We start from the raw sequence: 16,579 nt of genomic DNA on the forward strand, positions 1-16,579 counted from the left end.
TCTTACTAAACTAACATAATATTATAATTTATAAAGCCGATGGGTCCACCACTCCACCTTCATCTTCTTCCCCCAACCATGCAAACCCAATTTCCCCGTCACCACCCAACTTATCATTTTACCTGAGACTAGACGATGTATCTTCTTCCTGTTGTGAAAAGATCCACCATTGAGCTACTTCAAACACGCAATACATGTCAACATATTCGATTTATATTCTAGATCTATATTCAAATAAACATGTCCTTGATGAGGCAACAATGGCGGAGAAGAAGAATGAACGGAGGTGGTAATTCTAGATCCAATTTCGTTCACATCAGTTAAACTCTGGTCAGTTCTAAGGGCTGGTTGTAGTTGACGGAGATGACAGTGGCGATAGCGGTGGTTAACGAAGATGACGGTGTGATGGTATGGTTAACATAGATGGCAGTGGAGATGTTGGTAGGTAATAGAGGTGGATCTAAGGATGATGACGACGACGGTGGTTAAGGGGGTGATATTTTAGCGGCAAAGATATTGATGATGATAGGTTCAAGTGATGTCGGCAGTAGGATAGTAGCGATGGTTGTAGGTAACTTCGAATTAGTGGAGAGTGATGTATAGTGGGTGGTGGAGGGTGGTCGGAGTTGTGGTGATTATGGTAGTTGGATTAGGTTTTCTTAGAGAGAAAGAGGAAGAAGACAATGTGGGAAGTTTGGGGAAGAAAATAAAAGTTGGACTTCCTTGTCAGCATCACCATCTGCCAGCTTAGTTAAAAAAAGCCACGTCAACATCACCACTAACGGCGTTAGTGGTCTGTTAGTGAGAGAGTGGCATAAACAAATAGGGTGAAAGTTGAGAGTGGTTGAAACAAATCAAAATTTAAGAGTGGTATAGACCAACAGGTAAAAGTATGGAGTATTAAAAACTAGTATCCCTTAACTTTTCTACAACTTAAAAGAAGATTATATATATGTATGTAAAAATATAATACATACGTGAAAATAATATTGTACATATATTTTTAAACAATGAATGTACATTAGAATTTAGAATGCTACAATACGTATGTTTTAGTAACATATGTTACAACATATAACATATGTTCTGATAGTGTAACACACGTAATAAAAGTGTTACTAAGAATGTTGCATATAACATATGTTCTTATAGTATAATGTATGTTCTTAGCATTAGTAGTCCTTGCAACTAAGAACCCATTGAAGTGAATAGTGATTTTTCTAGACATCTATAGTATGCATTCTTCAATTGCTGCAAGTAAAATATTGAAATTTATTTGAAGATTGTTAGAATATATATGATATTTTTTAAAAAAAAATTCCGAAACCCCATAAAAAATCCAACAAGAAAATAAACTTTTGAAATCTAACTAATAAAACACAGAGATCATAAAAACATACAAAAATCTATAAAATTTTATTCAAAACAACCAAACCCAAATCGGCAAACAAGAATCATCAAGAATCTATACAAAAAGTTGCAAAAGTAAAAAACAAACACACACGAAAAGTTTCCATGTATAAACTTAACCTTACTACACAAAATTTTCCATAAATCAACAGGAAAGTTGCAAAATTAAAAATAAACACACAAAAAGTTTACATGAATATACAGGAAAAGTTGCAAAATAAAAAAAAAAACAGAGACAAGAATCAACGTACCTTCGATATTAATTATAATATGCAATTCCGTTAACGACAGTGGTCCCAAATCCGTTTAGCGAAATTGGATATGGATTTTGGATCTTGGTTTTAATATGGTTTGGATTGTGGTTTTGATCACCATCATGATCATCATCATCTCAAGATTCTTGTTTGTTATGAGAAAGAAGAAAAGAAATTAAGGAGAAAGAAAAATATAGATCAAGATGGAGGAAGAGGGATGATTTTATCTTCAATATTGTTGTCGTTGTGGCCGAATAACATAACCTGCGTAATTTCATATATCATCTTGAATCAACAAAACAATATAAATTATATAATCATTTATAGATGCATGAGAAGCTAGTATTTTTACCTTATCATGTTGAGAAAAGAAGTTATTAGAGATGTGACAAAATTTGAAGCATGAATGACATCAATTAGCCAGTCATACGCTCGAGCGAGGTAGCAATGGTCAATCCATACGTACGTTGATGCGAATATTTCAACCGCGTCTCCATCTGAGCCTCTACGGTGGCCCACATGCATGGGTGTGCTTCTTACAAGGCCTGGTTTCCCAGGCTTACAATCATGAATACTGATTCCATGTATAATCACATGGCTCACTTTTTGAATAGTTATACAAGGCCCATTAGCGATTTCAACTTTCGCCCCTCTTCCATCGATGGTCTTGTAACTGTTCATGATAAGTTCATTCTTGAGATTGATCACCATATCCTTAGCAAATATAATCCACAACGGTTTCATTTGGATCACTCCATAACGAAGTGTGCCTGGTTTAGGGTTGATGGGATCGTCGGAAGGGTTTGTAACCACATAGATTGCACCATTCTTTCCTCCTATAGCGCCTTTACCAAAACCAATGGCACAATCAGCTAAAGCGCGATGATTAGATGCCCATTTTGAGGTTCTAAGCCGACATGCATCGATCAAGTTCGAGGCTGTTGAAGTCGGTTTTGGAATGTAGGTGCTGATGGGTTTAGGGGCATACTAGTATGCCCCTAGTAAACCTCTATAGTGTCTTTTCTAAACCCCAAAATTCTCTTTCTAAAAAAGTTAAAAAAATAATACACTCCCCCCATTTATTAGACGCTGACGAGAGGACATAGAACGGGATAGACTCAACTCATGGTTCATATCTGAGTTTTGACGTGACCTAACACTCTTATGGGTTTTCCTAATGCATACTAAACCAAAGACTTACAGAGACTCTTCTCCTCTTTAACGCCGTCTTACCACTCACGAACAAATTTTCTAGCGACACAGGTGAAGTGTTCACACGTCGTATCAGACTGTTCGAGTCCTTAACAAGATCAGTTGTTCTGAAGTGAAAGATCCGATCAACGTCGACAGTCACAGAGCATACTAAAATGATCCAGTAACAACGAAACAGGAGCCTGGTTATGGCTCTAATACCATAAAAGGGGGAAGTGTATGGCTGATCTTCATGAAGACCAATAAGAACCTCAAGACACAAGGCAGAGCTCGGCTTGAAAATCTTCTGAACCTCAAGTGCCTAATTACCTTACAAATAAGCTTTTAAAAAAAACATTTGCCAAACATAATAACCAATTAACAAGCATCTTACATAAATAAGAAAACCCATACAAATATTACATCCAAAGGCCCTCAACAAGTCACTCTACTTCACTAAAGCTATAAGAACAGCATCTCTGGACAAAGGTCCATTAATTAACCTCTAAAGATGGTTCCTATCTTCCATACGGATGATACCGACCACCAGCACCACCATAACCACCCCTGCTTCCATACGGTCCTCCCACTCCACCATAACCCGAACCAGCACCAGACTCGTAACCACCACCGGACTCATAGCCACCACCACCGGACTCATAGCCACCACCACTTCCCGGACCACCATAACCACCATAACCTCCACCCCCTCCGCGGCCATAACCACCAAGCCCACTTCCTCCATATCCACCACCACCATACCCTCCACCGCCAAATGAGCTGAATCGACTAATATACCCGCCAAGTAGTGGCTCACCGCCTCTGTAACCACCATAATCACCTCCAAAATCACCATAACGACAACTGAGTTCACCACCACTAGGTCCATATCCACCATAATCACCATATCTACTTGAAAGTCCTCCAAGTGAAGACCTATATGGAGGACCATACTCACCACCACCACCACCGTATCCACCGCCATAACTATCACTATAACCCCCATAACTATCACTATACCCGCGCCCCCTCGGTTCACCACCATACGACATTGGTCCTGGATTTGATGACTTCTTTGGTTCTGCCTTCTTAATCTCCACCTACATCAACGACAAACAGACCCGTTGTAAACAGGTAGAAAGATAAAACTTACTTGCAGACAAGGGTTTGTTTGAAAGCGAAAAATCCAAAATAACCAACCCTCGTAGAAAACGACTGTTAGGTTTTATGTTTTGATAATAAAAATGAATTTTGGTTCTGTATCGGTATTGTATGTAGTTAAAAATTGAAGAAAACTAAACCAAACCGAATGTATGCATTTTCATGTTTAACTAATGTAATAATGTAACTTATAACGTAGGGGTGTCAATGAAACTAGAAAAACCGATCCAAAACCAAAATAACCAAACTCTAATCAAATCGACAGTTTGAATTTATATTTTCAAAAAACCAAACTTTTTGTTAAGGTTTGCTCTTGCATGTAACTAAAACTAAATACTCCGAACCAAACAGCACTTACGCATTTTCATTTTTTATGTAAATTCTCAGCATTTCATAATAAGGATGTAATAAAGAGTGAAACCCAAATGATTTAGCCCAAATAAAAAACAATTGATTATTTATTAATTAACAAAAACATTTAGACAAAATTCATTAGTTTGGACCAACTTTTTTCCAGCCCAAATAACAAAACCAAAAAAATCCGAGTTCAAAAACAAAAAACCGAAAATTTGGTTTTAGCACAAGTAGAGATGGTCAAAAAAACCGGTTGGGGAACCGGTTTACCGGTTTAAACCGGAAACCGGTTTTTACGAAAACCGGTTTTTTAAAAACCGGTTTGACCGGTTTACAAACCGCCGGTTCGTATTTCGGTTACAAGTTTTAGATCCAAAACCGGTTAACGAACCGGTTAATGGAAAAACCGGTTTTTTTTAATAACCGGTTATGGAAAAACCGGTTAACCGGTTTATAAAAAAACCGGTTTTTGACCGTTGTGGAAAAACCGGTTAACCGGTTAACCGGTTAAAAACCGGTTTTTGAACGTTGTAACGGCTATATGCCCGTTTTTTTTTTTGACCGTTTTTTTTTTTTTTACCATTTTACCCCCACAAACATCTATATATAGTTTAGGTTGGGTATTGGTTAGATCACACTCGATTATACAACTCCAAACGCTCTAAACGTTTATTTCATACGCGATTATTTTGTTATCTCACGCTCAATTATACCACATTACCACTCCATACGCTCTTATTTCGTAGTCGATTATCATGGCCTCCCAAAGTGCTGTTTCATCCGTCAACATGGGTGCCTCGAACACGGGAGAAACGGTCGTTCGGGTCATCCCCACGAAACGAAACCATGATGTTTGGCAACATTTCGACCTATGCGAAATGTCTAACGGTAGCCAAAAAGCTCGATGCAAACATTGTTTGAAGTTTTATGGCAAAGATGCAAACTCCACTTTAAAAGCGCATGTACAAAGGCCCTTTTGCAAGGCCTTGAAGGACGAATCGGGAAGTAGTTCGCAGCCGGAGATGACGAATCAAGGAGCGGTGTTTACGTACGACGTTGAAGCGGTACGTCAAAAGATTTCAAACTTTGTGATTCAACAAACACTTCCTTTCAACCACTTCGACAACCCTCAATTCACGGAGATGATGCAAAACTATGTTCAACCACGCTACCAACACGTAAGTCGTTCGACCCTTAGAAGAGATTGTCTTAAAGCATGGAAAAACGCTAAATCCGAACTAATTTCATACTTTTCAAACTTACAAACTGGTGTAAACTTAACAACGGATGTGTGGTCGGTACCTCATGGTTCGCCAGACTCATACATTTGTGTGACGGCTCATTGGGTTGACCCCGAGTCGTGGCAAATGATGAAACGAACCGTTGCGTTTCAATTGTTTGATTACCCGCACACGGGTAGAAATATTTTTCAAATCTTGGATAAAGTCATTCGACAATACAAGATTGAACATAAAATATTTTCAATTTCGTTTGATAACGCGTCCAACAATACGGCCGCGGTTGGCCATTTAAAATTAAAGTATAAACCTATTTGTGATGGAGCGTTTTTTCATAGCCGATGCATTGCACATATTATCAACTTGGCCGTGCAAGATGGGTTAAACGTGATCGAAACGCAAAGAAACAATTTTAAAAGAATGGTACGAGATGTTTTTAGCAACAATAAAACATTTTCAAGATACAAAAAATTTTGTGTAGAAGCTAATTGTCAATGGTTGGGGCCAAATTGGGATTGTCCAACAAGATGGAACTCGACTTGTAATATGTTTGAGAAAGCCATCCAACAAAAAGAATCATTAATTGTGTTTCATCAAATTTTGTCAAGTAGGGGTAAATGTGCACCGTACGATCCTAGAAACTGGTTATTGATTGAGATCGTTACGGAGGTCCTTCAAATTTTTAAATCTTGCACAACTAGTTTATCCGGGGTTTACTATCCAACAAGCCCCATTGCTTTACCAAAAATTGCTGTCATGTGCACAAAGTTGAGTGAACTTCATTGTAGGGGTGCACCTTATTTTGATATGGGTGTAAAAATGAAAGAAAAATTTAGAAAATATTTTCAAGAACTACCCGCTGTTTTGACATGTGCTGCTGCGTTAAACCCTTGCATCAATGTTGGTGTTGAAGCTTTAATAGAAAAAATTTGTGATGAGCTAGAGTTAAACGACGATCAAAACCCCTATTATAGCCAAACTTTAAAGAATGCTTTCAACACCACCTTGTCAAACATGTATGATGTCTACCTTACAAAATACGGGTCGTCTTCCCAAATTCATGACTCGTTAAGAGCTGTTGCCCAATCCCAATCCCAAACCGACCTTGAAATGGGGATGTACTACATGATTTGGGAAGACGCCGGTAAACGTCAAAAGGTAAACACCCCAAGCAGTGAACTTGGAAGGTATGGTGGTACCAACTTTGTGAAACACATGACTCCGGATGAATTTAGAAGTCTTGATTTGCTGGCTTGGTGGAGAGGTAAGGAGGATGAGTTTCCGATCCTCGCCGCCATGGCCAAAGATTTACTAACGGTCCAAGCTTCCACGGTAGCTTCGGAGTCTGCTTTTTCTGTTTCTGGCAGGGTTATATCGATTAGGAGGACTCGACTCACTGCACCAGCTCTAGAGATGTCGATTTGCTACAAGGATTACTTGGACTCTTAGATAGGGCACAACATCAACGCTCACTCGAGGGGGAAATGGAGTATGAAGCGGGCTTGTATGAAGACGAGGTCAATGAAGGACACACTCAACCAATGACCGATGAAAAAGCCGCGTACGACGATTACCTAAGAAATAGCTCGGGATCGGGTAGCGAAGAAAATTAGTTAAAGAAACAGCAAACATGGAGGCAAATCATGAGTAAGAAACAGCAAGTTGTTCATGTAATCGTGTCTAAGCATTCTTTAATGTTTGTATTTTTGAGTTACGAATATGCGATAACGATTTAATGTTTGTATTTTTAATGTAAAAACTATAAATGAAAGTTATGTGTTTTTAATCTTTGGTTTGTTGAAAACACATTCACCAACACACACTCATACTCATCTTCCATGCAAAGAACCCTAACAACGAAAGCAAAGAATGGCTTCGGTCAGTCCGTTTTGCCTTGTAGTTACCGGTTTGCCTTGTAGTTACCGGTTTGTTTATACTGTGAAAAAATAATGGTTATTAAAAAAAAAAAAAAAAAAACCGGTTAACCTAAAAACCGGTTAATAAAAAAACCGGTTAATAAACCGGTTCTAACCGGTTTCTAAACCGGTCCTAACCTGTTAGACCGGTTAGGGTTTTGATAGAAAAAAACCGGTTATTAACCGGTCCGGTTATTAACCGAACCGGTTTTTTTCCGGGCCAAAAAAAAACCGGTCCGGTTAATAACCGAACCGGTTTTTTTAAAAAAACCGGTTTGTGCACCTCTAAGCACAAGACTCACCCATGCACACCCCGCCTTGTTTATAAAAATATAACAAATATTTTAACTCAAATGTATAATGTTCAATTGATCATTCATTAACATACAGAATTAGACCCTAACTCGTTACTTTGGACCAATTTTTTTTCGTCCCAAAAATTTCAATCCCAAACGATAAACCAAAAATACAGAAACAAAGCCGAACCGAACCCAGGCTCAAAAACGAACACTTTTCAAACCCTCAAAAACAGAACTTTCAATTTTTGCTCCGGTTTGAGCCCAAAACCAGTCACGCACACTCCTATTACAGAATGATCATATATATTAATGGAAAACACGCATTAAACTCACTAACCTTTGTACCATTCATGTCAATCATATTTCCATCAACAAGAAGAGTATCAACAACTTGTTCACTATCAAAAGCAATAAATCCAAATCCGCGAGAACGCTTAGTTGCATGATCTCTAATAATCTCACGCTCAACAACCTTCCCGTACTTTGAGAAGAAATCTTTGAACTCATCTACACATAAATAGCAAAGTAAATAGGTTTGTTTATTAAATAATTAAAGAAAAGTAAACGTTTTTTTAATATTCAAATCTTCAAATGCGAACCTTCAGTAACTGATGTTGGAATCCCGCCAACAAAAACCTTTTTTGTTTTGAAATCCTTTGAACCACCAGAACCTTTTGGAATAGTTCTCTTGATCTCAACCTGCACAACATTTATTCAAACATAGTGAAAAAAAATATTAATTTATTAAAACCAACATATTATTGCTAGCAAACGCCCTGCTTGCGGTGCGCGCATATAATGTATATATGTGTGAACTCTCGGGTGGGCAAAATTGAATAAACGGATTAAGTCAATAAAAAAATCGAAGAATTCAAAGAGCTATTCGGGAAAAAAAAAAACAGAAAAACTAAAGTTGTCTAAAGTTGTATGGATTCACAAATAATTTATCGAGAGAAACTAAAAAAGAGATATCAAAGTAATTTTGATGATTCAATAATGTTATTACTTGAATTCGAAATTCGTAGTTACTTCGACTAAATGAATCGTCGCAATGGAATAATTAAGTCATAGTTCATTGGTTAAATGTATCATTAACCATTTTTTTTTGTACGAGGAACTTATCATGAATCCATTGATGAAATTGCACTAATTTTGACGTTATTTTACTAATCTTGTGAAAGTAACGTTAAAAGTGGCATAAGGTTAATCAGGCATCATGTGGTGGCGTTGATAGCCGAAAGACAAGGGTACATGCACCGATCATCCGGTGTCCCGATGATTGAGTGCTATGTGCTAAGGTCCAAGGCTTGATGCAAAACTACTATCGAGCCAGGGGTCTCACCAGAAGCAGCCTCTCTATCCCTATGGGGTAGAGGTAAGGCTGTCTATATCTTACCCTCCTCATACCTTACCATAGCTTTGCTATTGGTGGGATATATTGAGTACGATGATGATGATGATATTATTGCTAACCATAGTTGTTAATAGCGAATAGCGGACGATAGCGACAAGCTACCTATACACTACGTAGCGATAGTGATACACTAGAAAAAAAATTAAAAATATTTTATATGTATTTTTATACATATATTTGACAAAAACGGTGTTTTTATAAGTATATTAACAAAAAACCCTGAAATCGAGCTAAAATATAGGGTTTAGCATCGCTATTTTGACTAAAACAGAGAAAAAAAATTAAAAAAACCTGAAAGATCGCTATTCTTCACGCTATTAAGCGCCAAATATGAGATAGCGATGAAATCCTGCTACGCTACATAGCGCGCTATAGCGAGCGCTATCATCGCTATTGACAACTATGTTGCTAGCAAACCATGGACTGAATTAAAACTCACATAATATATTTAACTACAATATGAAATGGTTAGTATAGGCAAATATTTCAAAAAACAAAACAAAAGACACACTGGACAAACAAATATAAGCATTTACAAATACATAAATTCACACAGACACAAGCTGCTACAACTTTCAATTTTCTGAGTGAAATTAACTATAGTCATCCTCATAGGAAATGCATAGCGACATAGAGTCACACACATTCATCAAATCATTTACAAAACTCAAAATAGAAACAGCCTTTCATAAGACAACTAAAATGATAAAGGACAAATTAACAAATTAAAAGACTCACAATATCATTGTTCAAAACCTATAGAATGTATGTGACCACACATATGGGCGAGCACAAGACAATAAATATTGTCAATATAATATACTAAAGACAAACTTTATAGGTAACAGATTAACAAGAATATAATGGATCAAAATATTAATTTTTTTTAGCGTAAAAACTAGTTCTATGGTTCTTTTCCATCATACATATGTATATAAAACTACAAAAGTTACTTCAGTGCTTCACAATTGTGTGAGGCCTTATCATACATTCATACTGAGAAGTCTAGTTAACCAAAACTTTAGGCTTTACAAACAATAAGATCTCAACTAGACTTTATCCAACCGTCATCTATGCAAAATTACCAAACTTGACCTCAAAAACACCATCGATGAAAGTTTTTTTTTTAACATTCATGGAGGTTAATGCACTCTATCCCTGTCAACATTCACACACACAGACACGCATTGTGCATAGAGGGTGTGTGATGTGTACAGCCGGATAAAAACTCAAAATTTTTAAGCATCTTAATTAACTAACAGTATACACTTAATGAAACATTTTGATTGTTTATCTATAATTATTGCATAAAGTAGTTCATGAACTATTTCCGTGACTAGGGGGTGCAAACAAGTCGAGCTGCTCGTGAGCTACTCAAGCTCAGATTGATAAATAGCTCAAAATGAGCTGATCTTTTACAAGCTCGAACCTCAAATAAAGTTTGTTTGGTTATTGAGCTCAAGCTTGAGCGTTGCATAGAAAGCTCATTAGGCTAGTTGAGCCTTAACGAGCCTTGTGTATTTTGTAAGTTTTACATCTTTTGTGCTTCTATGCATTAATTTCACACTTCACAACCGAGCTCAAGCCTAGGCTAAGTTTGAGGTTTTACTCAAAATAAATTAAAATCATTAAAAACCCATATAATAAATTGATTAATAAATAACAAAACAAGGCGAGCCCGAGGTTCAAAAAGCGAATCACGAGTCGAGCCTAGTCGAGTTCGGCTCGTTTGCACCCCTAATCGTGACAATTGTTTCTCTAGAAATAAACTATCTTATTTACTTTCAACTTTTCTTAAAATGCAACATGCATCAAAATACATAAACCTACAAAGGACACAATACTTCAAAAAAAAAATTGTTGAATGAACTCACTTGTTTCCCATTGATAACATGAGTGTCGGCAATAACAGTATCAACAACGGAAGGATCCGCATAGGTAACAAAGCCGAACCCCCTGGGGCGACCGGTTTGTCGGTCCTTCATAATAACGAAGTCCGTAAGGTCTCCATACTTGGCAAAATACTTTTCAAAGGTATCTAAACACAGATGCCAACAATGAATTAAATAACAATGGCATATTGGTAATTTACATCATATTAAATTAGGGCTAACCAACCAACCTAAGGTAGTATCTTTGGCTAAACCTCCGATGAATATCTTCCTGTAAAGTGAACAAATAAATTAGAAGAAATATAGATGGTTAATTGAGAGTGAAGATCGAAGACGAACCCGGGACTAGCTCCGTCTCCGAAATCGGGTCGTTTGGAACCCATTTGATTTGAAGATTGGTAAGGAGGGTTTAAAGGTGTGTGTCCTGAAGGGGTTTTAAGGAAGATAGAGTGTCAAGAGGTAGGCTTAGGGATTTCATTTCAGGGTCACTGCACAAACATCAAGTGTAATATTTATGGAGTGGAACCTTACGTTACAGTATTATTAGTTTATCTAATTACTTATCGGCTTCATGATGTTTGTTCCTTTGATCCATCTACTTGATGTGTACTAATTTTCATTTTCATCCGCTTTTCAAATTATCATCGATTTTAGTTACAGCATTCCCAACAAATCTTTTAAATTTATGTGAGTGAAGTAGCAACTAAAAAATCTTTTTTTAACGTGTCTAAAGAGCAAAGATGTATGCGATATCAATACTGTAAAGTGTGGAGTTGAGATCTTGAACATTGATGAAATGACCAAATGAGTTTGTCTCACGTTGATAGAATGATAAATTTATGAGTTGCTTATAAGTGTGAGAACTCACAAGGTTATATTGTTATGTAACTACAGACACACCCTCTATGGTTCCAGCAATTCCACATACATCAAAGCATAACTTGGTTCGGTTCATTTCTAATTCCTTTGATCCTGACCTCGCGTTTCAATTATGGTTGGGTGCTAGGGGTGGTCACAACCCCCTTCGTTTTTTTTGCTCGGTAGTGTATTTTAACCTTTTTGGTCGAAAGTTTTTATACACATTGTAAATTAACTTGTTTTCGCCCGACCCCCTTTGGTTTATGAATTTTTTATATATATATTAAGTCTGACCCATTCAACATTTATGTCTAAGCTTCACCACTATACATATATTGTAATTTTTATTATTCTTGTTTAGATGTGTATCGATATATGTACTATAGTTTCTCAAGAATACAAAAAAAGTATCTTTGTTTGTTTTATTAAATATTGTTTAATAAAATTGTAACCCTATTGTGGGTCGTGGTATTCTCTTAAATAAAATATACTCTTGGTTCTTATATAACTATGTGTTTTGTTGGATGTTGAGTTTAAATTCATCTTTATGTCACCCTTAAATTTTAACTTTGACATATAAACAGTCACCGATAAAAGGAAGCTATGATAATCTAGAAAACTCGTTCAACACCAAGGCGACATTGTATTTTTCTCTAATGTATTCATTTCGCGTGTTTGTTTTCGCTCAATGTAGATCAAACAACTATATCTTTAAACTCTATCATGTTATAGCTTTGAGCCTTTGAACTGCTATATCTTTAAATCTACTAATGTTTTAATTATTAAACCCGAATCAAAACATCTTTTCAAACATCAATTCATTTATGCAATGTTTATTATATAAGGCCATTTAGAAGAAAAACACTAGCATAACCAAAAATGTATATTGGGCAAGTCAAGGTGTCTACATTAATATATATATTAAAAAGAGGATTTATCCCCTTCACAAACTCACTATTCATTTTACTATTCATTTTTTAATATTTTATAATTATTATAACTACTAATTCATTAATTATAAATCCATGAACAAAAATAATAGTTTTTATTTCTTTTATTATAATTTTTTTGCCAACCATTAAAATATTTAACAAATTATATTTTCAAACGCTAAATATGGACAAGTGTCGGCTTTACATATTTTATTTGTTAGTTAAGCGATTTTCTTAAACTTAGCTACATATTTTACAATGACCGAAATTTTTTTCATGATTTAAAAATATCTCATCTCGCATGGTTTTATATCCGTGTTTCAACGTTTGATATCTAGCTCGTCTTTAAAATATTTTTTTATACTAATTTATGCTTATGAATATATGTTGGTACCGCTGATACGAACCGAATTTGTGTTGGTTCGTAGCTGTAACATGCCGATCTTTTTGGTCCCACGTACATATGATAATTTGTTGTATTTGGCACTGACGGGTTTATTTCTTTTGTTTAGTTTCGATTCCGTAACTTGATAAAGACTGAGTTCGCATCGACTTGCAGCGAGTTTATGCTTTAGCGTTTTTTACTTATGTTTTTTGTTCCATTTAACGGCCCCGTCGCGAAGCACGGGTTCCTAAATTCTAGTTTTAGTTTAAATAGTGAAACCGTCTGAATTGATTTGGTTTGTGTGTTGGTTTACTTTTCGTACGTTCGGTTGGCCAACTTAAAAAGTTTCAAACCGCAACACAAAATATAACTTGAGGTTTATACAGAAACGAACCAGACCCCATACTAATAAATTTCATTCCTGACAACCTGTTCTATGCATTATTGAACAACTTATTTTTGGATGGTTCATTAGTTTGTATTTTATGCAGTATGTATAAGAAAAAAATTAGACGGATACTCGCATGATACAGCGGTAAGCATAGACTTGGTAATCACGTAACAAGTTTATGGGTGTTCACTGTTTGGTTTAAAACCCTAAAACTGTTAAAATCGGTCATTGGTTTGATTTCACGGTTGATTTTTTTCTTTAGCTTTTGGCCAGCCGTTTACAATTTTTAATGGTTCGGTTTCGGTTTACGATGACAAAAAACCGTTACTAACAATTTGGTTCACGGTTTAACTTGAAAAACCATCAAAACATACTGCAAACACCCCTATGCAAAATGTTATCTTTTTAACTGAAAAAAAAATTCTAGCAATACCATACTTAGATTAAACAGAAAAATTATGCTTGTTTGTATGGTGCAATTTAAAATATATATATATATATATATATATATTGAAGTACGAAAAAGTTATTAACGTTTAAAATCATGGGGAAATTAGGTTAAAAGTGAAAATATAAATAGACATGAGTAAAAGATTAAGGTTAATAATTGTAACTATACATTAAATTTACAAAAAGTTAATTATACTTGAGGGGAAAATTGTAAAACAAGTTAGAAAACACGTGAGTTTTGATGTTATAATGACATTTTTGTCATTTTTAAACTTTACTGTGTGCTTCACTACTTGTAAATCCCTTAATCTAAGCGTCTTAATTTACCTTTAAGTGGTGTATTATATATAGTATAGATAAAGGTAAAACTAAACCGTTAACCATTCAAGTTGATTCGTTTTAGTTTTAACAATTCGACTTTGAGCAAGTTTGGGATTGAGTTTAAAAATATGCTTATTGACTTATTGGTGTTTTGAAAAAGCCAATAAGTTAAAAATGTGTTTGGCAATCACAAAAATCTTATTTATTTTAGCTTTTTGAAAAGATTAAAACACAGCTTTTCAAAATTACCAAATCCTGACTTTTTTAAAATAGTTTTTTGAAAAAGTCAATAACCAATTTTCAAATTCAATCCCAATAATGTTCTTTATCTTAGATTATAATAAAAAACTGTTGAATGGTTTGACTTACGATTTAACATAACTAATATTTAATTTTCTGGTTTTTAACAAGCCAACATAAAATAACACGTCTCCCTGATATGTTAATTTAACATGGAGAACGAAAAGAATTACAAACAAAGGGTTTCTAAGCAACTATACCTAGTTAAATTTTTTTTACCATTATGAGGCGAGAAACACAAAAAAGAAGCTGAAACAATCAAATCAAAAATAAATTCTCTATACTTTTCACAAGGAACTAAAACAATCGAATAAAAAATAAAAAAGAAAGCCATAAAAAATCTCTTTGTTTCGAGCTCTCCAAATGAACCACCAAGTAGTAAAGACAATCGCCTCGACCACATATTTTTCTATTTCAATCATCTAGCATAATCCAACCAATCCACAATACTTTTCTGTCTTTTGTTTGAAGGAAATACCACATCCAACAACCTACAATATGTCACACCTGGCTCCATGGGCCTAGGCGTGTGACCATAGTTGGTACCTGTTTTGAAAATACATCAAAGTGTTGGTACATGTGTGTCAGTAGTTCATAGTCTAGCATTTGTAATCGAGTCTGTAATGTAATTATGTTTATGATTATGTTTATGTTTTTGTACGTGCGAAGTTGTCAACAAGTTCGCTCAGGCGAACTTGTTGAACCAGCGAAGTTATTGACAACTTCGCCTAAGGCGAAGTTGTCGTGTTTATATACTGTTCAGCCGAAACAGTTTAGTGTGTTGGTTTTTAGGGTTTCGTTTCAGCTGTTCACTTCGAGTGTTACGTGTCAGTGTCTGTAATAGTGACCTCGAGTCACGTGTTCGGTTATCAATATAACGTGTTCGTTCATTGCTCGTGTGTTTGGTTTATACATATTCTGCACTCGTATCTAACTACGCAGGGATTCCGCACCTGCGCAGATAGCGACATCCCGTGTACGATCCGTCAAGGAACCTACAATTGGTATCAGAGCCATCGGCTCGATTGTGAGGTTCGGGATTTCACGCGGGTGTAGAAAACGTCTCGTTTGACCTATTCGCGGGACGTGTTTTTGTTGGGATTGTGTTTTACTCGTGTTTGACAGTCATTTTCAAGCCATTACATCGATCGGAAACTGCTAGATTGACGAAATCAGATCTGAACAGTTTCCTTGTTCATCGGGCGAAGTTACCGTTCTTCAGGCGAAGTTGCCGTCACTGGAAGTAGGGTTTCGGCGAAGATATAAGGATTAAGCGAAGTTAACCACAACTTCGCCTACCTTATAAGTTCGCCTTAGCGAAGTTATCCTCAACTTCGCTTACCTCCCAAGTTCGCTTATTTTCTAAGTTCGCTCATTCTAAGCGAAGTTATTTTTAACTTCGCCCAGTCAAGCGAATTTAAGACCCAGCGAAGTTACACTTTCCAGCGAAGTTAACTTTCAAGCGAAGTTATTCTTAACTTCGCCTACTGTGCTGTTTTAAAAAAAAAAAAAAAATTTTATTTTCAGGTTTTCAGGTTTTCGCAAAGATGTCGTCAATTAACATCTCCGATTTAGTCAAGATGGAAGTAGAAGCGGGGTCTGCCACTAAGGCCCCGAGGTTAATGAAAGGAACTGACTTCGTGGCATGGAAGGACAGATTCATCCAATACATTAAATACCAGGATGCAAAAATGTGGGTGTGCATCCAGGATGGATATATCCCCCCAACTATGCAATACGAAGGTCGTGATGTGGTTAAGAAGTACAGCAAAATGGAGGACGAAGAAAAGAAAATGTATGAGGCCGAGAGCAA

The 16,579-nt window shown here is 36.0% G+C and overlaps 1 protein-coding gene and 1 pseudogene across 1 annotated transcript; both read right to left on the reverse strand.

The window, feature by feature from the left end:
- Nucleotides 1-1,028: 1,028 nt before the first annotated feature.
- LOC143616118 (putative pectate lyase 2) lies at nt 1,029-3,267 on the reverse strand (annotated as a pseudogene).
- LOC143616116 (heterogeneous nuclear ribonucleoprotein 1-like) lies at nt 3,182-11,515 on the reverse strand. Its single transcript, XM_077089050.1, has 6 exons — nt 11,469-11,515; nt 11,360-11,400; nt 11,112-11,275; nt 8,423-8,522; nt 8,161-8,330; nt 3,182-3,955 (listed from the first exon to the last, which is right to left on the reverse strand). Exons 1-6 carry the CDS (start codon nt 11,510-11,512, stop codon nt 3,374-3,376), a joined length of 1,101 nt encoding a protein of 366 aa, XP_076945165.1. The 5' UTR covers nt 11,513-11,515; the 3' UTR covers nt 3,182-3,373.
- Between the last annotated feature and the right edge of the window lie 5,064 nt (nt 11,516-16,579).

This window comes from Bidens hawaiensis, unplaced genomic scaffold (assembly GCF_021521415.1).
Source record: "Bidens hawaiensis isolate Kalapana, Puna unplaced genomic scaffold, B.hawaiensis_p1.1 tig00045939_1, whole genome shotgun sequence".
Taxonomy (NCBI): Eukaryota; Viridiplantae; Streptophyta; class Magnoliopsida; order Asterales; family Asteraceae; genus Bidens; species Bidens hawaiensis.